At 41.8% G+C, this 23,575-nt stretch overlaps 1 protein-coding gene across 3 annotated transcripts in view; it reads left to right on the top strand.

The window, feature by feature from the left end:
• dlgap2a (discs, large (Drosophila) homolog-associated protein 2a) overlaps positions 1-23,575 on the top strand; it is a 183,056-nt gene that overhangs the window by 4,519 nt on the left and 154,962 nt on the right. The window contains exons 1-4 of one of the 3 annotated variants that reach the window (XM_039603551.1): positions 8,093-8,145; positions 9,567-9,686; positions 11,294-11,348; positions 11,780-11,827. In XM_039603551.1, the coding sequence (XP_039459485.1) occupies positions 11,797-11,827 (31 nt within the window). In that variant the 5' untranslated portion in view covers positions 8,093-8,145; positions 9,567-9,686; positions 11,294-11,348; positions 11,780-11,796. Of the gene's footprint in view, positions 1-8,092; positions 8,146-9,566; positions 9,687-11,293; positions 11,349-11,779; positions 11,828-23,575 lie in introns of those variants that run through there. The other 2 variants (XM_039603550.1, XM_039603549.1) reach the window with 2 other exon arrangements.

Below are 23,575 nucleotides of genomic sequence, written 5' to 3'. Positions count from 1 at the left end.
CAACAAATAGATAATAATAATAATAAATAGATCTATTATTATAGTAAAATAAGAATTAGTACTAGCTTAACAAGGGGAAAATTCTGATGTATCCTACCACCAATGATAAAAAACATCAGCAGAATGAAGCTACTTTCATACTTTGTTCAAACAGCCGCACTCTCCTCTAATAAAACTATTGTTATAAAACGAATCGTTTCTGCTGAAACTGCTGTTGATTCAGCTCTGTGACCTTACTGTATTGTGTTGTTTACTTGGACTTCATTACATTGGAGGGAATCTTAAATATGCTGCATGTTTGTGTGTGTCCTAAAAGCCACTGCTGGGAGGTGCAGACCTTATCATCTGCTCAGCCTGTGCACCGCTGCATTTAACCAGATGGAAAGCGAGCAGACAGTGTTCAGGCAGAGCTTTGAAATGGGCTGGAGTGAGTCTGTTTCCCGTCTATCTGCTCAGATCTCCATTAGCTCCCCAAGAGTTGCACTCTGTCCCTCAGCAGCAGGCGGCAAGATATTCTGTTATATGCTGCCACTTGTGATAACTGCCTATACTAAAGGTAGTGAGTCTTGCGGCATTAGGTTAAGAGTAGTTCATTGCTCTTTGACATGGTCAGCCTCAGATCACGAGCAGAAGAATTAAATGACCGTGGTGTGCTGGAGCCTGACCTGTTTGGAGGCACGTACACCAGTCCGGCTCAGCCGCTGTGAGCTGACAGGTTGTGGGGTTTGTACACAGCTCCCAGTGTGGAGGAGAAAAGTAGAAGTTCAGCAGTAAAGCTCAGACTTGTTTTTGTCTGTGCAGGCTCTGAGTCATCCAGGTCACAGGCAAGATTAAGACTTGTTTAGGTCAACTTTTCTGATTTCATAACTATACTTTTAGTCAATTATGAAAGCTATTTCACATCCTCAGCCTCTGTTCTCGTGACGTAGGCTCTGCCAGCATCAGACAAAACAATCTCCCAGACAAATGACGGTACTTTTAAGTCCAGGGGTCATTTACAGAGAGCTGATATCAAAGAAGAACGTTTCTCCACGGATGCTGGGTGGTGTGTGACTCACCTGAGTTGGTCTACTTGATTGTTCATCTCAGTTAATGAGCATGCATTTGGTTATTTCTCTTCTTCTGCCACTGTCTCATCAGTGCTTTAACACTGTAAAGTATGCCTTTGTAAGAGGAGGCACGTAGCTCTGTGTCTGCTTTGTCCTAGACGTGAAACTATATTTAAATCATCAAGCTTGAGGTTGTAAAGAGAAGCTCTGTTTTTCTCATCATGCAGACATGAAAACAAACAGACGCACCAAAGAAAAACCAGAACGAACAGATGCATCATGTGTTTCTGTAGAAACGATTCTACTGTCTATAAATTCACTCATTTCTGTTATTATAACCTGATTATCTCATGGATCTTTAGATGATTCTATAAAAACGTGATAAACTGAAAGAATTGACTGATTTTAGAGCTTAAATCATCTCCATAGAGCTGGTTGTTATAAAAACTGAGCATGAACGATATTGCCAATTGAGGCTTTTTATGGCTCAATGGGGACTGACGACTCATGCACAGGATTAGGCCTTTAGTCTTGAGGACAGTGTGTTACCTCTTACTGAAGCAAGCTGTAAAACAAATGAAATAATTGATGTAACACGTGATTATAATTACCTGGCTTTTATCTAATTAAGGTTATTTTTATAATGCACGTCTGGCGCTGGCATGAATTCAGACCGGCTATTTAAATGTTTGTATGTTAGAAAGCAAGTCTGCTTTACGAAACCTGATTATCGATTGTGTGTTTTTTGCAGCTGCCCCAGTTACACGTGTCCGTGGGATTGTTCTGGTGTGTGTAAATCTGTCTTTCTAAAACACGGAACATAAATCCTCTCTTGCGTTCATCTCAACACAAGCTTAAAAAGACAAACAAACAGATGCCTAACGCGTTTTGGTATGTGAAATTCGATGACTTGCTTCCCGACTCCAATCCTTTTAAAGCGTAAATGAGAAGCAAGTACCAAGAGTGTCCCTGACAGCTTGTTTTCCACCCTCCTCCAGTGCGAGTCTCTGCCAGGCAGCCAGCTCCCAGCATTAGTTAAATCTGTGCATCATGCAGCTGTTTTGGGTAATGCAAACCAATAATTCTGTCATAATCTCTGCAGAGCTATCCATTTATATCTGAACTTTCTTTCCCACCTTTACGTGCAGAACCTGGATTACAGAGAAATCAGACTGAGCTGTATATATGTTCAGTACACTGTAAAATCTAATTAGTTCACAGAACTCAAACTATGCAAACTCGTTGCCTCAAAAATATTGAGTAAAGTTTACTTAAGATGACTATTAGGACAACTTATTCATTGCAAGTCTGCAGTATTAAGAATAACTTGATATTTCTGACTTTACAATACTAATTGTTTACCTACTGACAAACATTTCAAGTTCAACTAAATGAAAAAAGAATTTGTGGTAACCTGATTATGATTAAAAATAATTAACAACACTTTTTGTAATGATGTTAAAATCAGCCCAACTTTTATTTTCGAATGCAAAAAAGTATAACAGCCATACTGGACACTGTTCTGCTGAACAACAAACAATTATATTGCCATCACTGTTATAATCTTACAATGAAACAAAGATTTAATTATTAAGAAATTAAGTTTAGGCCTACCACAGTTTGTTTTGTACTTACATTACTTATATAATCAAAATAAAATATTTATTGTTCTGTCACAAGTGCAGTCTCTAATTTAAACAACACATTTGTTTTCCATTCCAACACATGAGCTGGAATGTTGTAATATTTTAAGGATGCTTGTTTCCAGTCCAGGCATCACTGCCTGAATGACTGTCATGGATCGAGGTGATCCAAATGTAGGTGCAGAAGAAAGTCTTTAACTTCCCTTAAGTACAGTGGCAGTGGATGTGGGTTGGAGATGCAATGAGCTTGAACCTGCAGGCGACCATCTTCACTGACCACACCATCTGTGACAGAGGACTCATCTCTCCTGGTGTCCTGCAAGCAAACAATCATATTTTTTTGGAACATGAACTTAATTGCTTTCTTAAAACATTTTTTTCCTGCATTTGGTATAAAACAGACTCCAATTTAGACGATCTCAGGCTCCCTCCCCACCGGAGAGGTGACATTCAATGTCCCACTTGTCAGTCTGGTTTAGTGATGCGCGAATCATGAACGAATCGTTCAATACTCGAGAATCACTTAACTGACTCATGAATCATGATTCACAAGCCCAACTGACTCACTGACTCATCCCTGTTGCTGTTAGCAAACTAATTTCATTAGCAGCAATATATCTAGCTTATAATTAAAATTGTGGAGAAAAGCACAACATCCAGTATCTTAACAAAAACATTTCTGCTCTGGACTGGAAGAAAAAACCCTGAGTAGAAGCTCACATCAAGACAATAGGTCCTCTGTTCACAGTAGCATCACTCTGCTAACATGCTAACAGCACATTTGAGCTACTCACCCCCTCCCTCCTGTGCTGAATCGTAGCGTAAGCGAATCACTCAGGACTCACTCACCCCCTCCCTTCCTGTGCTGAATCATAGCACGAACAAATCACTCACTCACTCACCCCCTCCCTCCTGGCTCACAGCTTCTTCTTCTTCTTGGTTGGCAACCAATGTTAAAGCGCACGAGAAAATATATATTTGACAAATTTAAGGAAAATACTAGTAAAATAAAAATAAACAAAATAAATGTTCCCTTTAGAATTTTTTTTTGCTCTTTTTTGCTCTGTAAAATAGTTGTTTTCTTTTACAATCACTCATCTTAGCAGTAGGATATACATGAAAAGAGAAACAAATTAAGTTTGAGTGAAAATATACATTTTTGCACTCTCTGGTCAACTGACTCAGTGACTCAAAAAACCCCATTCACTTTGGTGAGTGACTCATTAAAACTCGATTCAGTAAAAAGAATCAAATTTACCATCACTAGTCTGGATAGCCCTGACTACCACCTGACACACAATAATGTCATGAAAGCATCATTTTAAAAAGGGCTATGCAAACATGGCCAATAACTTTCATTCTAATGATGTGCAAAATGATTTGGGCACAAAACAAATTTTGCTGTTAGAAAACTTGCAGACTTCACTATATACAGTGTAGACCCTCTAAACTAAGTTTGGGGGATGTGATCTTTCAAGAAATGCAGACCAAACTGTTGTTGTTTGTTTACTTCAGTTTCAGTTTTCTTTGTCACATGCAAGTTAGCACAGGGTCAACATCGCAATGAAATGTATTTGACGAGCAGAAGACAGTCACTCAGCAGAATGGTACAGTAGAAAAAAATAAAATAAAATAAAATAATAAATAGAAAAATAGTAAAGAGCAAAATATTAATAAGATGTAGTAAAAGAAAAAAGGAGATTTTCAGTTAACTGGCTAAATATATATGTATATATAAATATATGTACACACTAGTGATTAAATAAAGAAAATCTTAAATAGGAATGGGGGGGGGGCAGATGGGATATTGCACAGGAATGAGCAGCAGTACAAACTAAACAGTACAAAAGTTTTTTTGTTTTTTGTAGCAGTTGTTACAGTATTGCACTTTTTTTTAAATATAAATATCAATAAAGTGGAGTGACCAGTGCAGGTTATACAGAGTACTTGTGAAACTGCAGGGTAGCTGCTGAGTGCGTCCTGTGGACTGTGCTGTGTGTGTTTAAGTGTTGTGGTTGAGGTGTCGTATGGCTTGGTGGTAGAAACTGTTTTTAAGTCTTGTAGTCCGAGCAGACAGACTCCTGTAAAGTCTGCCAGATGGTAACAAGGAGAAGAGCTGATGTGCTGGGTGGCTGTGGTCCTTGATGATGCTGTGTGCTTTACGGAGGCATCGCTGAAGATAAATGTCCTGAATGGCAGGAAGCCTCATGCCTGTGCTCTGCTGCCTTCACCCTCTGTAGTGATTTACGGCTGCTGGCAGAGCAGCTTCCGTACCAAACTGTAATGCAGCTCATCAGCAAGCTCTCGATTGCACACCTGTAGAAATTTGAGGTGATGTTGGCGTTCATGCCAAACTTCCTCAGTCTCCTCAGGAAGTAAAGCCGCTGGCGAGCTTTCCTGATAGCAGTGTCTGTGTGAAGGGTCCAGGAGAAGTCCTCGGTGATGTTGACTCCAAGGAATTTGAAGCTGCTGACCCTTTCGACCTTGACACCGTTGATGTGGATGGGCTGGTGTTCCCTGACTGGTCGTTTCCGGTAGTCCACTATCATTTCTCTAGTTTTGCTGATGTTGAGAGTCAGGTTATTTTCCAGACACCACTCGTACAGCGCCATCACCTCTCTATAGGCCGTCTCATCATTGTCTGTGATGAGGCGTGTTTACACAGCATGTCTTGTAGAATTAACTGGAGTCACAGCAACAGCATACTGCAGTCATATCTCAAGTCTAATAACAGAAGACAGGAAAAGATCAGTAAAGAAACAACTTCCCCAAACCAAAGCACAAATAAAACAATAAGTAAAACAGGCTGATCTAAAGTATGATTAAAGTTCAGCCTGATTAATATAAATGTCACTGACAATTGCAAATATATTGGAAAACCAAAATACTTACTGATGTCTTTCTGTCCAACAGCAGGAGTGCTGGTCCCGAGCCTCAAAGACAGTAAGAAGCAAGCAGAGGGAGAAAAATCAGAACATTTTTCAGAAGCTGATTTGATCCTTAATGGCTGTGCAATCATTATAACTTACAACACAGAAGGTCAATGTAGACCCCATACAACCAAATTAGACTAACACAGTATTAAAATCACCATCTACTACTGTGTCTGAATATGTGGTATTGGCACTGTCAGTTTAGGCCTAAAGTGATGTGTTTAAAAAAAGACCACCTAATTTAAATATAATCATTACATGCTTGTTAAAAGCTAACTTCCATAACTTTTATATAAAGTTCCTAATAAGCAAAATGACCAGATCAAACATATGGCAGGGTTTATATGTAACATAATGTTTCTTATGATTCAGCTGTGGAATTTAACTTAATTCTTTAGAAGGACAAGCTACATTACTTTATTCTCAAGTATAAAGCCAACCTAGACTTTGACCATTTAACAGGCCACTAATCTGGATTATAGCTTTCACAACAAAACTTGTTTTTAAACACTTTTTAACAAACTAAATACTATTGTTATTATTATTATTACAAACAATGCCCCCGCCTAGTGTGGCGAGGAACAGCACCACACGGCAACATTGACCTGGGTCATAACATTCATGCAGTTCTTGTTATTTTTCATAGTGCTTCTATAGGTTCTTATGGGTTATTGACAGCCTTATTATTTGTGTGTGGTCTTTTATATATTCCATTTTTTGTTGGGTTCTCAGTTAGTTTATCGTTTCAGGTACTGTTGTGTTTATTGTATACATTCTTCCAGTTTACCCTGCCTCCTGGGCCCTGTTTCAGAAAGCCGGTTTAGTGCAAACTCTGAGTAAGTATACCCTGAGTTAACGAAAACTCTGGGTTTTCGGTTTCACAAAGCGAGTTTAGATTCATTCTGAGTGAGTTACTATGACGACACACTCCGTGAAGCTAACCTGCCCCCTAGCAGGTTTACTTCAACTAACCCTGACCTTCTCCGCCTCTTTGTCAGAAACCTGACTGTAGGAAGTGTCAGACATGGCGTGCCCCTTCCTTGAAGAGCCAGTAGATGTTGAAGCCCAAATTCTCCGCAGAGCTCTCCGCCGGGAGAGAGTGATTAGAGCGCGTTTGGACATTTTATCATTTCCTGATGATTTTCTGTGTGAACGTTACTGTTTTTCAGCACAATCCATAATTTATTTCAATAACATCCTCAGGCCTTATATTGCTCATGTGACACATCGCGGACATTCTCTCAGTTCTGTACATATTATTTGTATTGCACTTCGTTTTTTTGCAAACGGGAGCTTTCTGTATAATATTGGTGACGCTGAGCACGTTTCCAAGGCTACCGTCTGTCGGACAGTCAGGAATGTTACAGTTGCACTGAAACGTCTCCTGTACTCGTTTGTGGTGTTCCCCGGTCATAGACCCACAAGATTTATCAAAGAGGGATTCCACAAAATTGCAGGTATCAGGATGAACAAAACTTAATTCATGATGTGGTGATACTTGAACTACTACTTAGATTTTACATTTATTTTCAGGGTTCCCAGGCGTGATTGGCTGTATAGATGGCACTCACATTCCATTCTGCTGCTTGAAGTGTTCCATTTCCAAAAGCATTTTTTATTTTCTTGATCAAACAGGTCTTGTACAGCTGCTTTACAGGGAGCTATTGAAACACAGAAAATAGCATTGACATTCATAGTACATGCCTACTTAGGTTGGTTGTAAATCAGTGCTGAACATCTTACTGAGGAAAGGTTTGTTGGAGAAGTGGCTGGACCCTCTTCCTCTACATTTTTTTATATTTCATTTTTACTTGCTGCCAGGAACGTTTGGGGCCTGTTGGGTTGCACCTGCGCTCACATCACATCACAAAATAAAATGTATAAAATAAAAAATAAAATGAAATATAATAAAATAACGTGTTAAATGGGTGGAAATCCCTAGATCAATGTTTAAATTAACACTCACGCATTGACTCTGTCGGCTATGTTTTGCCATGCATGCTCCCTTTCTTTTGCAGCTGAGGCTGTGTTACTTTTTTCCCGCAAAATTTGCATGTTATCGGCATATGCTGCCATCAGAATTTCGGCCTCAAGCGCTGTAAAATACATTGGCCGCGCCTTCTTTCCCTCCGTCTCCATGGTGACTCGCTTAATCTGTGCTCCACTAATCAGGGCTTTATGCGCGCTTAACTTGGGGTTAAAGCAACTCCGCGTTGATTGAACTAATTGTTATCAGCCTTTCTGAAACCGAATATTCCGAGTTGGACAGTTCGGGGTTACTCAACCCTGAGTATCATTTTTAACTCTGAGTTTTCTAAACCGGCTTTCTGAAACAGGGCCCTGGTGTTTCCTGTGCATTGTCCCTTTTGTGTCTGTTGGGTTTGGATTTGCTTCCCTTGTCTGATTAGTTGCAGCTGCATTCCCTGGTGTTTCCCATCTCCCTAATTACCATGTGTGTTTATAGCCCTTGTCATCCCACAATTCTTTGATGAATCATTCCTCATCCATCATATACAGCGGGTAAAGTACGATCTGAACAAGTCACCAATTTTCTAAGTAAATATATTTGTAAAGGTGATGTTGACGTTAAATTTTCACCATTCTCCGTAACAACCCATCCAGTCCACACATAGAAAAAAAATCAAACCATAGATGTCCTTAAATTAAGTTATGTGTATTTAATAGTTTGCACAAAAGGCTTTGTTGGTGATAACAGCTTCACCTCCTGTAAGGAGTAACTAGTCACACATGTTCAGCTCAGGTGTAATTCTGGCTCATTCTTCCACACAGTCTGCAGGTTGCTGCAGTTCTCTCCGTGGATTTTCAGTTGGAGTCAGGTCAGGTGATTGGCTCGGCCAGCTTTAGTTTCTTTTTTCTGAAACCAGAGTTTCCTTGGCTGTGTTTGGGATCACTTTCTTGCTGAAACGTCCACACTTGTTTCATCTTCATCATCCTGTTAGATGGAAGCAGATTTTTATCAAGAATGTCTCCGTACATTTTTCCATTCATCCATCAGCGTGCCAGTGCTGTATGCTGGAAAACAGCCCCTCACCATGACGTTCCCACCTCCAAGCTTTCCTGTTGGTGTTTTTGGGGTGGTATTCGGAGCCCTTTCACCTTCAAACATTTTGCATCTAAATGTTCAGTTGTGGTCTCATCTGCCCAGACTATATTCTCCCCGTATTTCACTGGCATGTCTAAATGTTGTTCAGCAAACTTAAAACACATGCTTTCCCTTCAGCAATGGAGTCTTGCATAGTGAGTGTGCGTACAGGCATGGTGGTTGAGTGCATTACTTATTTTTTACTTTGAAATAATTGTACCTGCTGACTCAGGTCTTTCTGTAGCTCTCCACAGATGCTCCCCGGCTCCTGGACTCTATTGATCATTCTTTTCACTCTGTTTGAAATCTTGCTGGGAGCGACTGGTCGTGGCCGGTTTATGGTGAAATGATGTCCTTTCCACTTCCAGATTATGCCCCCAACAGTGTCACTGGAACCTTCAGTAGTTTAGACACCTGTAACCAGTGCCATCAGTATGCTTTTTACCAGTAAAGTTGCAAAGGTCTTGAGAGATTTCAGTGGTTTTACCCATCATGGGATGTTTTTTGGTAATGAAACACCTGTTTTAAGGACTGAACCAGATTATGGTAATTTGCACTACGTGGCAGGATTGTGTTCTAATAGCTGATAGAATTCATGACGTCCCTTTCTTCATGTGTTCAGCACTTTTCCTCTGTGCCATTTCTTCTTTTTATTACACATAACTTAACTTATGGATGTCTATGGTTTGGTTTCTTTTCATTACTTTTCTTTGCAAACTCCTTTGACTTTTCATTACTGACATTCAATTTCATGATAACGACACCTTTAGAAATATATTTCCTTAGAAAATTGGTGTCATGTTAAATACTTATTCTGCCTGCTGTATGTAAACCTCAGTTCTCACATGTTAGATATTGTGGCCGTATTACCCGCTGGTTCTGGCTCCGTCTGTATTTGGATTCTCGTCCTTTTCCCTGATTGGTCCTGAGGAGTGAACCATTAAATGCTTGTTCTACTGTAAGTTGCTCCTGCCTCCTCTGTCCTCACAAATATCTCACACCTTATTACTTGAAAACACATATTTATTCTCTACTGTGGACTTTTAATAAAAGAAAAATCAAAGCAAACCAAATTTGAAACATTTCATATAATGCGTTTAATAAAATACCACCAGATTTTATTTTTTACACTTGCACCACAGCGGCTCTGTGTTAAGCCTGCTAACCAGGTCAGACCATCTCCTGTATGTTTGAAATGTTAACTGTTCATTTTTCTGTTTTCAAATAATTTGTGTGAAGAATCACTGAACATTACAGTAATTTTAGTGTTTGTGGACCGAAAATGTTTACATTTGAAGATACGTTCAGGTTGTTTCAGAAAGTAACGTTTTTGATTGAAAATCCAAAATTAAGAGTTTTTAATGATGCAGATTATTAGCAAATGCTCTCTTAAAGTTATAGCAGGGCTACCTTTCCTCTGCTAGCAGTAAATGAGTTTCCAAGATAAGAGCATGTCTGCTGCCCTGCTCTTGGATGGATGATGTGGTGTCTTCTTACTGGCTCATTCAATGTCTCCTAGAGATGAGCTAGAAGGGTTCATTTCTATTTTTCAGGCTTTTCTCGCTTTTCTTCAAGTACCTTTATATATGCTCCCCCATTTAATTAAAAAGGACATTTATCTGATCAGGCTTGTTCAGTCCCAAAGCAGAGCGAAATAACTCTGCGAGACAGAGCAGCCCGAGATAACGAGTAAGTGCAAATGTAAAGGGATGTTAACATAATCACAAGGAAAAAATAGAGCTGAAGAAAGAAAGAAGAGGCCTGTCGACTGTTAAAGCCATTTCAGGTAACAATCGGCCTGTCAGTCAGATGCAAAGACAAAAAGAGACTGATGGGACCTGCTGAGTCACCGCCACATCTCAGGTTTTTGTTTACATTCCAAGAGCTTTTTTTCAGATAGAAATCATGCAATAATAATGCCTATAATGATATTCAGTGTCGCAGCTGAACAAAGCTGTTATCATTACAAAACCCAGTGATTTTCAGGTCTGCACACAAATGATTCTGCAGCGTTTCCCAAGAACAAAACAGTCTCTGACAAAGGACAGGAGATGATAGCAAAACATTTGAAGTTCAGATAAAATCTGAATCGATTAAATTTGTGGTGAATCCTCACAGAATAGATTGTTGGCATAAATTATTGATTAGATAACAGCCTCAGGCTTCGGAGCAATGTAATAATTGGCTATTGTATAGCAATGGCTGCTAAAACTTTGTGGAACAGATGTCGATGGAGCAGAGCTCCTATTTATGTCGACACAACCGGATTCACCGATCCCACTGCCACTCTTTACCTTAATGTTTCTGCACCTCCACTGTTGACTCAGAGCTTAAAATGAACCTCCCATACACAGTTTGCAGAAGAAAGGTTGCAGATAAAGGTGGGCGCTGCTCCTTTTGATGCTAATGATGTGAGAAATGGGTATCTGTTGCTACTCTGTAATTGTGGGTCTCAGCATGGCTCAGTGCATTTCCGCTGAGCTCTGAGTTGTTTATCTGCTTTGAGCTGTTGTGATATTAATGTTTTTCCATCTCTTCTGCTCTTCCTCTGTTGTTTCCTGGAAGGTGTTGCCAGGCATACTGCAGAAGCATTGCTGTATCTTACCAGACAGGAACACAGGTAAGGACCTAACAGATGTTCCCCTCTCCACTAATGACACCACTCACACACAGTGCTGAGATAGAAGGAGAGAGCCAGTCTGTGAGGGTAATGAGCAGGCTGTGATCGTGGGGAATGGATACTCAGTGGGGGGGGGTCATATTTGTCTGCGTGCTCTACATCTTGGAGCTGACACCTTTTTGCTGTCCATGTTTCTCACATAGTGTTGACCTGCCCTGACCTGTTTGGCCACAAACTTTATCTTTATCCTTCTTACATTAAAGTATTCTTTTCCCACCTCACTGCTACCCCAAAAACATTAACATGTGTCAGATCTGATGGGGTTCTCTGTGTGGAGTAATTTTCTCTACTTACATGTCTGAGGGAAGGGAAAGTTGGGGGAGCAGTTGTTGGAATGTGTGATGGTGATGGGCTTCTTCACATCATTGCAGGTGTGAAGAGGTTGCTGATGAAATTGAAGAGCAGGGAGATATACTCAGGTACCTGGCCGCAGCTTTCACAATAATTTTCTTCTACCTCTGTGTGCGCTTTTCCTTTGGCAGCTCAGCCACGTCTCGACTGCACCGAGACTGCATGCACATGGGCCCCCACACCATCCATCCCACTAACAAAAGCTCGTTAGTGCTACTCTGACGTGAATTTATCTGCGCCGTGGACATTTTGACACGTTAACATCAACTCCCTCTGCTGTTATGCACTTTGTACCTTCTGTTTGTCTGACACATGGCTCAAAAGCTACCTGCCTGACTTTTCAAGGTGGGACACACATGCTTAAGAGTAGAGCGAGGGCACAGCAACCTTGGGGAAAGAGAGACCTGGCAACGTACAAGTTTCAGGTGATGGCCTGAGTTACAGCTGATTGCTGTGAGTGATTTGTTGCAGCGTGAAATTAATGTTTGATGGTCCATATAGGCAAGATTATCTGCACTTAAGCAGATAAGGAAGTTTACAAACCTGTAAACCACTAGTTGTAGTTTTATTCTGGGCATAAATGTTCCACTCTCATCCACATGATCTCCTTGCTCAAAGGATGCCAGATAGGTGATGCTTGCAGGCATGTGGCAGCCCTCTTTTTATATTAGGGAAATGCTTTTAAAAAAGAGTCAACGTCCACGTCTTAATAAGTTGCTGTTAGTTGCTTGCAATCACCCCATGAATATGGAGGACCCCCGGGACACACCTATGCGCTGGTCTTAGAACAAGGTGTTCTGACAGAGTGAGCACATATTAAAATAACCTTATAATAACCTTATTAATATGTATGTCTCTGAAACCTTTTCACTGAGGTTTCCAGAGACACTTGTCTGGGATACAGAGTTTATTTCATGATGTTTGCATCTGTGTTTGTGTCTCTATAGTATCTTGACAGCAGCATTACTTTTCCCTCACAAACGCCATTTCATAAAAAACACAAAAAAACAAAACACACACACAGAAAAAAGTCATTGCCTTTCTCTGCAAATGTCTTCGTTCTGAAAGATGGCGCTGTCAGGAAGACACAGTGCAGAGCGCTTCTCCTGAATGCTCAGCGGCGGCACATCAACAAACCTCTGATTTTCTGAAAAGCGCCTCCACCAGAGTTCACTGATCATCATTCAGCCACAGGTTCCATCTCAAATACGAGTCAGAGCGTTTGCAGATTAATGTGTACCTTGGCATCCTGTTTCCATGGCAACGCAGGTTCCGGTGCCAGGAGACGATACTGTATTTTGTCATCTCTCTAGCGATAGGACGATGTAGTGCTATTGTGATTGCATATGCTAAACAGATGGCATAAATTAATACAGGCACTGAGTGAGGATGCTCTCCAGCGAGTACGTCCGTACTGAGTCGGGCCGCCTGAGGAGCAGCGTGAGTGGAAACACTCAGTGTAGGGCTTGGATTAGGAGAGCACAGAGTAAGAAGGGCGAATGTTTCTAGGAGGAAGTAATGCCCATAAAAAGACTGATATCTCCAACTGTTGAATATGATTAAGATGCTGCACTGTGAGTGTGTATGTGTGTTTTCGTGCCCTGGTGCATGCGCTCAGCTCCGGTGTACTTCACTGAGCGAGGGGCGCCCTCTCCTGGGCAGTTTCCCAGCTTGTGGAAATCCACCTCGTCCTCAGAAACACTTTTCTCATCTGTCCCCGGCTTCTGTTCCGTGAAAGCCCGTGCGTAGAAGCTGGAAGGATGAGGCTTATCGTAATCTTAGACTCTCACTGTTATCAGCGTGTCCCTCTGCTCCTGCAGTACTCCATAAGCAGAAGCCCTTGTGCTGATGAGCACTCAGCATTTCTATGCCACACATTCACAGATTTGTCCTATTTATAGACATTAATTAGCGTGAGACTGTTTCACCATTCATATCCATGCTGAATTTCTTGCATCCTATTATCGTCTCGTCCTGTCCCAGGTTTAAAGACACTTGCCAATTCGTACTCTGGCACTGTAACTAAAAGCTCCATTTATGTAATTCTCTATAAAATCTCCACATTTGACTTTAGCTACTGGTACATAAACTGGTTCAGTCTTCACATCCACTGAATGAGCATTAGGATGATTTTGTTGTAGATACCAAGCATGTTTACAGTGTCTTGCATTGCTCTCACTTTTCTTTCTTTTGCAAACATTTTACAATCACTGAGGTTTCTGCAAAGAGACTCGCTGACTGCTTCTTTCTGGGAATCCCTCCTATCATCCTTTGCAGTGTTTGGACACTTAATGTTTTGCATTCATGTACTTACTGTCCCTATTTTGTTTCCCCAAGCTTCACGAGACTCTCTAACAGCATCAGACACACACAGAAACTTCTGCATTTTATTATTAGAAAATTAGCTGTTAATAGTAATAATAAATATTCCTACATACAGACACTTACCTTATTAAACTCATTTTAGTTGCATAGCGGTAACACACACAAGGCCATCATATTTTGTATGAGAACAGTAATGGGAATCACTTTTATCATGACATGTATAAAATTCAGACAGACTTTACAGCAGGTGTTATGTTGAAGGAGAAAACACGTATGGGTGATGTACGGTCATCTACCAATCGGAAGGTTGAAGGATCGATTCCCCAGCTTTTTCCAGTCTGCATGTCAAAGCATCGTTGAGCACGATACTGAACCCTGATGCATCCGTCAGAGTGTGAGTGTGTATTCAAATATCAGACCATGTACAAGAGATGTAGACAAACAGCACCTTTATGAATGTGTGTGCGATTGGGTGAATGAGGCTTGTTGTAAACAGTGCTTTGAGTGCTTTGGGTAGAAAGGTGCTAGAAGTACCAGTGCATTTACTAATGTGAGAGGAAAAAGTATTAGCAGCATCATCAGCTGAATAAAAGATGTATCTGAGTTTATCCCTGCGCTATCAGCGGGAGGTCAGCAACAGCAAGACCACTGATGCAGTATTTAAGTTTTCTGTGGCATGGAGAGGTGGATTGCAAAGTAGCTTGCACCAAATATAGCCAGCTAAAGCACCGCATGGACTCAAGATGTTATTAGATTGGCAGAGAAGTTTCTAAAACAGTAAATTCATGTATACACTTGAAATTGGGGACATTTCAAGTTCAAGCTTTCTGCACCGCATGAGAAGTTTCTGATGTGTCTTCGTCTAAAACAGCTAAAGTCCCTGAACTACATCAGCTGATAGCATTACTCTTCACTTTATGTGGAGTCACAGCATGTCCATCTTAATGCTTCTTGTCCCGCCTGAGTTTCTTCGTCCTGCTGTGAATCTCACTGACACCGGAGTGAATCAGCAGCTGCTCTATTAGCTTTTGTAATTAACGGGCGGGCTGTTCCTTTCGGTGTGAGTGTGCCCGTCCTGTTTTCCTAATTGCGCACACACACACACTGGACACGTGCACAGCCGGCCGCTGCACACATGGTGTCCTTCAACACACTTGATATCAATCTGCAGCAAAGCGAGACAACGAGGGAGAGCCTGTCTCCTTCTGATGGCTCTCAGATACCTCGATGGCAGGTCTGTATATCACACCTGCTCATCAGAAGGAAACTCGCAGAGAAAATTACTTGTAAAAAATACAAATACTGCATTTTGAAAGGAGCTAATAAGTGAATGCTGACGGCGCGTGTGTGCATGTGCACATGTTTAGACATCTTTCTGAGGACAGGAAATTGGTATGCTACTATACGTGTGGGGACCAATGGTCACTTATGGGGACAAAATGAGTCCCCACGAGTTTGAAGGCTCAAAATGTGATTTTAGTGTCAGGGTTACAATTAGGTTTAGGCTGAGGGTTAGGCATTCATTTTTCCTGGTTAGGGTTAGAGTAAGCAGCTAGGGAAAGCATTCTGTCAATAAGATGTCCTCACTTAGATATGAAAACGAGTGTGTGCGTGTGCGTGTGTGTGCGCGCGCGTGTGTGTGTGTGTGTGTGTGTGCGCGCGCGCTGGAGGACATCAGCAGCTTTCTCTTGCCTGTTAAACTCTCAGCTGCTATAGATGATAATGAGTCCTGCACTCTCCCCTCCTCAGCTTTTCCCACTTTCTACTGTTAGTCTGGACCCTCGACACTGGCCTCCTCCCGCTCTCCTACTCTCTCCTCCTCTGCACTCCCCCCCCAGCACAGCAAAGGCGTACCCACTGAGCTGTTACAGGAGTAGACTGTAGCTCCTGGCGTCCTCCTCTAGGTCCATGCAGTCCTTTAAAAAATTCTGAAACTCTGAATTTAAGTTCCTGTGAGTTCAGGAACATTTCAGACTGTCTTGTGGTCAAGATGCCAGTCAGCACACTGTGGCTATAGTTTCTTCGTCTGTGCGTATTGGCGCTGAATTATGGAAATGTGTTCGTAATAGCAACAGGGAGATTGCCTCAGGGGTTGAATATTTACAGACAACTTCCTGCTGCCTGTGCTGGCAGTTTTCACCTCAGATATTGGAGCTTATAAACTTCATCTTCACCCTGGCATCAGCTCACACAGAGTCACCAGGAAGTGCCCACCAGGTGACCCTGCAGACTGTGCACAGGCACACTTGCAGATACTTTAAAGGATCTCAAACAAAATCAGTAAAAATTCCAAACTTTGCTGGCAGAAGGTTCTTCCAGCTGTTATTAATCACCTCAACTTAACTGTGTGAGGAACTGCGAGCCAAAAACTTGACTGTCTGGAATGTGTACTCTCTACACGCAATGACTGCACTGAAGTGCATGTCTTTCACAGGCCAAGCACGACGATCGCTGTGAGTATGGGACACATATTAAAGACCATAATTGTGGAAACTCTAATTCTTATTTTTCTAATCTAATAAAAGATAAATAAAGAAAAATAAAGAAAAAATACTATTTGTTGTGTCATTCGACAGTGTTGCACTCTCGGTGTGTAGCTGTGAGTGTGCAGCCCACTCACCTGGCATGAATGTGTTTCAGTATATGCTGCATCTCTCTGTGGGGACTCCTGTCATTGAATTGCATAGTATATGACTGGAGGACAGCTGGTCTCCGTGGACTGTCTGTCTCAGCTTGTCCCTGACATAATGAGCAAGCTGGGAGAAAGCTTTGATTTAACGCTGAGTCACTCACTTCCAGCTTGCTTGTTAATGGATGAGTGACGGTGGCAGGAAGTGAAGGAAATGGGAGGTTCTCCCTGTTTCTGCTTCTGTGCTGACGAACCTTTAATTCCTTTTAATAAACTCTCCTTCCTCCTTTGCCTTTTTAATCAGAAGTTGCACACACATAATCACACTTTATGATGACACACTGCACTCACAAACAGACCATCAGTTCACAGCCTTATTCTAACTATTGGGAGACGTAGATGGAGCTGCCGACTGTATCCAGACACTCAGAGTTTTACCGTTAATTCTGCATGGAGACTGGTTGCTCTGTAAGAGGGGAGCATCTCCCACTCATACCTGCTGAAGCTGAATGAACTGAATAACTAAGCATAAAACAAGTGAGACTACTGATACTTTGATGCTGCATTAGCAATCATTGCATGCTTAATGTTAACTTTAATGCATGCAAATAGCATGGCAAATACTGTACATGCAAGAAGAAAGAAAATGCGTATAGACGTTTTTCATTCCATAAGGACATTTTAGGAAAAGCTGCTGCCTACTTCCTGCATGTCTCTGTGGAATAGCTTGAGAAAAAATTGGGGTCACACGGTGACAGAGAGGGGTGATTGTAAAAGCTTATCAGCAATCTGTGTAGTGCTTGACCAGATAGATCATCCGAAGAAAGTCGGCTAGAGTCCGTGTGTGCATGGAGGTGATAGTGAGAAGTAGCAAGCCGCCAGGCCGGGCTCTAATGCAGCGTTTCACAGCATGTGTGTAGTGTCATCCAGCATTCAGCATCCCTGTCTGTCTGTGCAGTTCTCTCCTCCGTGGAGTCCTGTTGTCTCTGATTATGTGCAGGTTTCCTATTGGCTGACATGTTAAAATAATAAAGATCTAGAGTTGGTACTTCCTTCCTGCTGTTTGCAAGGACATCGTTTTCTCTCTGGCTGAGTTTAAAAGTTCACTGTTGACACTGAAAAAAGGTAATTCATCAAATTAATTGACTCAATTATTTGCTTAGTGCAACATAATGCAGAAATTTATTTGGGGTTTTTTGCTACACTATACACAATATTATAGAAAGTATAATAATTACTTTCATCATAATTTATTATTTTCTAGCTGACATAGATTAATTTAAATTATTAAATCACGTTTTATTATTTCTCCACTTATGTGTAACCGAACTTGTGACCCTTGGTTAGCAGAACCTAACAAGATTTATGTAAAAGGCACTCTCCTGATTATTTTAAATCACATTGTGGGGCAGAAACAGAGCAAACTTCAGCCCTCCTCTGAAGCAGAGCCTGCTTAATGTAGCTGAGATGAGGAATATTCAAAGACTGTACATAAAAGATGAACACAGCTAACAAAATTTTGAAGGCTTGACTGTCAATTTATGGCAGCATTTTTCATCTTCACCAAAATGAGAAACCATGCATGCATATACAGAAACATATACATATACACATAGAGACGACCATCCATTCATATGCTGTGCTATCTGCATCCTGTCATCTGTGAGGTGGGACCTCCATCGATCAGACTTGTTTATCCAACACGTTGCAGAGATGCTCGATTGAATTGTAATGTGAGACTTTGGAGGCCAAGTCAACGCCTCAGACTTGTTGTTGTGCATCTCAAACCATTCCTGAACCATTTTTGCTTTGTGCGCATTATTCTGCTGAAAGAGGCCGACATCAGGGAATACTGTTTCCATGAAAGGGTGTACGTGGTTCGTAATAGTGCTTAGGTAGTCGGCACGTGTCAACCTAACATCCACGTTGATGGCAGGACCCAAAGTTTCCCACCAGAACATTGACCAGAGCATCATTCGCTTTCTTCCCATAGTGCATCCTGGTGCCAGGTGTTCTTCTTTTCTGTTGCTCCGTGGTCCAGTTCTGATGTTTACATGCCCACTGATGACATTTTCGGCACTTGACAGCTGTCAGCATGGGCACAGTGACTGGTCTGCAGCCCCATGCACAGCACACTGTGGTGCTCTGTGTGTTCTGACCTTTCTGTCAGAACCAGCATGAACTTGTTCTGCAGTTTAAGCTACAGAAGTTCGTCTGTTGGATCAAACAACAGGGTCAAGCCTTTGCTCCCCATGCACATCAGTTAGCCCTGGCTGCCCATGACACTGTCACTGCTTCACCACTGTTCCATGTTTGATAGCTACTGACCACTGCACACTGGGAACACCCCACATAGTCGTCTGGCCATCACAGTCTCAGATCACTCAAATCCTTGCGTCACCCATTTTTCCTGCTTCCAAAACACCAACTTTAAGGATATAATCTTCACTAATACCTCCCACCCACTAACAGGTGCCGTGGTGAAGAGATAGTCAGTGTTACTGGTCATAATGTTATTTCTGATCAGCGTAAATACATATTGGAAAGATGTAATCTACCCCAGACAGAATACCAGTCCATCACAGAAAGATGGACACACATCATTACCTGCAGCCAATTTAAAACCAATGGTTAAGCTCTTATATCGTCTCTTTGACTCTAAATGGAAACACATTTTACAAGATGAACATTATTCTGCATAAGACAGTGTCATGGCTGTGTGCAGGCCGGCAGGATGAAGGACCCAGAATGTAGGACTCAGAAACAGGGAGTAACTTAGGGCGCAGCTTTACTGATGGAAACTCTTAAAAATAATAAATGTTACAAAAACAAACCAAAACCTCAGATGCAGAGCTAGAAACTAGACTGGGAACAGGAAAAACCAACTAGGACATGACGAGAGCACACAGCGAACTGAGGGTACGACACAACACCGAGCAGTAGGAAGACGGGGGAGAGCGAAACAGAACACACAGACATGAAACCTGGACCTTCAAAGTAAAACAGGAAATACAACAGGCACGCAGAGACACAAGTTTAACACTAAGACATCAGACATGGCAACAGGGAGGGAACACGTGGGACCAGGGCAGGCACAGACTAGACACAGAACAGAGGGAGCTTAAATACAAAACAGAACAAGACAACAAGAATTAACCCGAAATATAAGATAATATATTTTGGGTCCACAGACTCAGGACCGTGACAGACAGACTTAAATCCAGCGACTGAGAGATGTGTTTACTGAGGTCACGTTGGTGCCATTTTCTCAGAGAAAGAACACATGTTTCAGGTACCTCCCTTTCTAGACTGGGAAACTACTTTGTTTTCTATACCATGCATGGTGTAATTTCTGAAAGCAGAGACAGAAAACAAAGGAGGACATTTTGATGAACCTCCTCTTTACAGCACAAACTGAGCTGTAGCCTGAAAGTTGCACGCCACAACATCCAGATGGGACTGTAAATATTCTGCCAGTTACTTTGTCATTCAAGATTTATGCCATGAACAGCTGCCTAGTTCAGCCTTAGATGAAAACATTACATCACAAATCACTGTTTGTGCTTTCCACCCCTATTTTTGCCTCTTTAGTTCCCCTGTTGCCCGTCTTGTTGTTGTACCCAATGTTCCGAACATGTTTCTCCCACTGCTGCAATTACACCAAAGCAACGCCATCCATTTCAGCCCTCATTATTAGCGCAGCGGCTATGCTGAATAGATGGCACTCGTTTGGCAGCCCGGAGCTCCCCGACACCTGAGGAGGCGAGTCTAACCGAGCTCCACCTGTTTGTCTGAACCTGCTGCAGGCAAACACTTGTATTTCTCTTGTTTATGCACAGTGTGTTTTATTAGTCTTGTCTCTTTGCATTTCTCAGCGCTTGTCTCTCTTTGCTGATGTGCATGTGCAAACATTGCCAGCGCTCTAGAATAAGTGAAATATTAAAGCTACACGGGTCGGTGTCAATGCAAACATTTGTTTTACCGTGTGCTCTGTCAGACGTTCAGGTACTCATAACTCACCCTATTAACTTTTACCCAAAGAAACATTTTCTCTGCCTGTCGGCCACCATTCTTATCTTTCTGCTTTTTACCACAGTTCAAATTAAATTTTTTGTGCTGTTGCTGTGACGAATAGCAGTGACCGCAACATCGGTTTGTTTTCAGAGGACAGACATTATGTGTGGAGGAGTTGTAGCCAGCGGCCCTCAACTGGCTGCTAGCTGTGATTTGATTATCAGCCACAACAAATACAAGGCAGGAAGTCAAATACCAACACCTTACTCAGCTCTGACCTCAATTCTCTGGTGTGTATTAAAAATAAATGAGTGAAGAATTGAATATAGGTATTGATTAACTTTTGTGTTACCAAATGGAAAAACTTTGCTTTTGTTTGGTTTCTTCTGTATTGTTCTTTCTTTGGGGATGTAATGTAGATATAAATGTGGTGGCATCCAGCAGTTAATGCTCTTTGGTCTCTCATTTTGTAACAGGCCCTCGGTACTGCAGTTATAAATGGTAACAAATTATTTTTGAACATTTATCTTCTTCTGCTTCTTTCAGCTGCTTCCTTTAGAGTTCTCCACAGCAGATCATCCTCCTCTGTCACACCAACCCTCTACACGTCCTGCTTCACTACATCCATGAATCTTCTTTCTCTTCCTGGTTTTGTTATAAAATGGTTCTAATTGGTATATGAAACACATTTTTGTCCATCAATAAAGTTCAGGTTGTTTTTGGAACAGAGGCCAAAAAAGCAAACATTTGGTTTCCTAACTTATTATTTCCACTCTCACCACCAGCTTTGTTCTGCAACTCTAAGATCAAGTTTCAGCAGAAATGGTTTTTCTTGGCATCCATCTGTCTCATGAGCCGGTGATCCATCCTGTCTGACGGACTCTGCATGGCTGCTTTGACTAAGTAGGCCTGTCCTGGAAGGGCGATCCTTCATGCAGTTGTGGTAGATGCACTCAGATGATGACTGGGTTTGCCTTGCTCTCTTCTGCTGCTGTCGCTCTTTTGCTGTGTTGTTTTAGTCCTTATCTCCTCAGCTGCTTCTTCCCAGCATCCATGTTGATGTGGCATGCTTTCATGCTTACATACATCCTTGAATGTTAACTGTGGGTACCCCTCGTGGCTGGCACCAGTTACCAGGTCATTGAACATTACGTCTTTGGGGATTCTCCCACTGTCTCCATTTTTCACATGGCCATATTAGCTTTGGTGTTGCATGATCAGCCTTCGTATGCTGGCAGTCCTAGCTTGCTGTAGGACCCTGGTGTTTTGATGCATGCTCGATCATCCAGATAAGGAAATCCCAGAAAGATGATTTTGATCATCTGGACGTTGTGTTTTGAGTGGAAGAAGACTCAGACTGACCCTGTGATGAAACGTCCAGATGAACAGAATCAAAGCTGGATATTTTCCAGATATCCTGCCATATTTTGTGGTCTTAATATGGCTGATATCTTGCAGTGTTTGAATTCTATGGGATTTAAAACTTTCTCTCGTTCCCTTCTTGTCTCTCATCGACCTTCTAGAATACTCTCAGCCAAATTCACCTCGAGTTTACCATCTGCAGTCTCCACTCTCTGTTGCTTCCTTGCTTGTCTTAACTCTTTGACCATAATGTTTTCTCGGGGTCAGTCCATCAGGGCACTCCTCATCCATCCAGCCAAACGCCATTTGTTGATTATAATTGAATGTGCTTATGCCTAGAGGGAGCAGAAGATCAAGCCCATTCCTTTACTGCTCCCCCTTGAAAATGATAATCAGGAAAACAGCATGGAAATCATCCCTCACACTGTTCATTAGCATTTCTTCAGCTGATGCTGTTTGTTCACTAATGAGAAACACGCATGGAGAGACACTTGTTGTTTTCAAGGACACAGAAAGAAAGACATCAGCTGAAGCGTTCCTCGAAGCTCTGACGGACTCGGCTTTGCAATTCAAAGATTTCCTCACATTTTTCTTGACGTGTCATCACTTCTTCTTCTGCTTCTTCATTAGGGAGGTGGGAGACTCGTTCTTTCTGTAGTGATCCCCGCATCTTCCAACTGTTTCCACATGCAAATCAGCATTTTTGCTTCTCTGGAGAAATCCTCTGAAAAACCTTTTTCAAGGTTGCGGGGTGAGTGGCTCCGTTTATTTCAGCTTATAGAGAAATAAAAATGTCCAGACACAACAGAATACAGAGGCATTTCTCATTTCTTTGTAATTTAATTGAATTTTTTTGGACTTCAATAAAAAAAAAATCAATAAAAACTAATAGCAGACTTACATGACAAATTCTCGATATAACAACATGAAGAGGAAGGTGTGAGGCTGAAGCTGAAGCTTACAGTGACGCTCCTTTAAAGAGTGATGACAGGATGTTAAACAGGAGAGGGCAGGTGTGTGCTGTTTCAGCTCTGAAGCAGAGCGATGTAGGGAATAACTGGGCGGCATCATCACCCTCGGTGTTTCTGTAATGACGTCCTGCCTGCCTGATAGCACCTCTTAAGGCCAGAGTCAGACCTCCAACTGGCCAGATGATAAAAGACGACCTCGTTCCAGCTCGTCGCGATGAGTCACTGCTCAGGGTTAAAGCTGGGTCTGTATTTGAGAAGAAGTGACACGAGGAGCAAACAGAGAGACAGCAGGAAGTTTGGGATTAAATCATCAAACATAATCAACTTTATTTTAAATACGTCGAAAAGCAGAAGTTAAATGTTTCTGACATGCTCACGTAGGGGACAAATGCTGAAGTTGTCTTTGTTTTTCTGACGAGCGGCAGCGTTATCTCGTGAAGACACTAGTGTTGACATTTTTCATTAAGCACTGATGTTCTGTAATCTCATCGCCACACATTAGACTAAAGAGTTTA

The sequence above is a fragment of the Oreochromis aureus genome, linkage group 19 (genome assembly GCF_013358895.1).
Source record: "Oreochromis aureus strain Israel breed Guangdong linkage group 19, ZZ_aureus, whole genome shotgun sequence".
In the NCBI taxonomy this organism is placed as follows: domain Eukaryota; kingdom Metazoa; phylum Chordata; class Actinopteri; order Cichliformes; family Cichlidae; genus Oreochromis; species Oreochromis aureus.
This window is presented reverse-complemented; position numbering and strand designations above follow the sequence as displayed.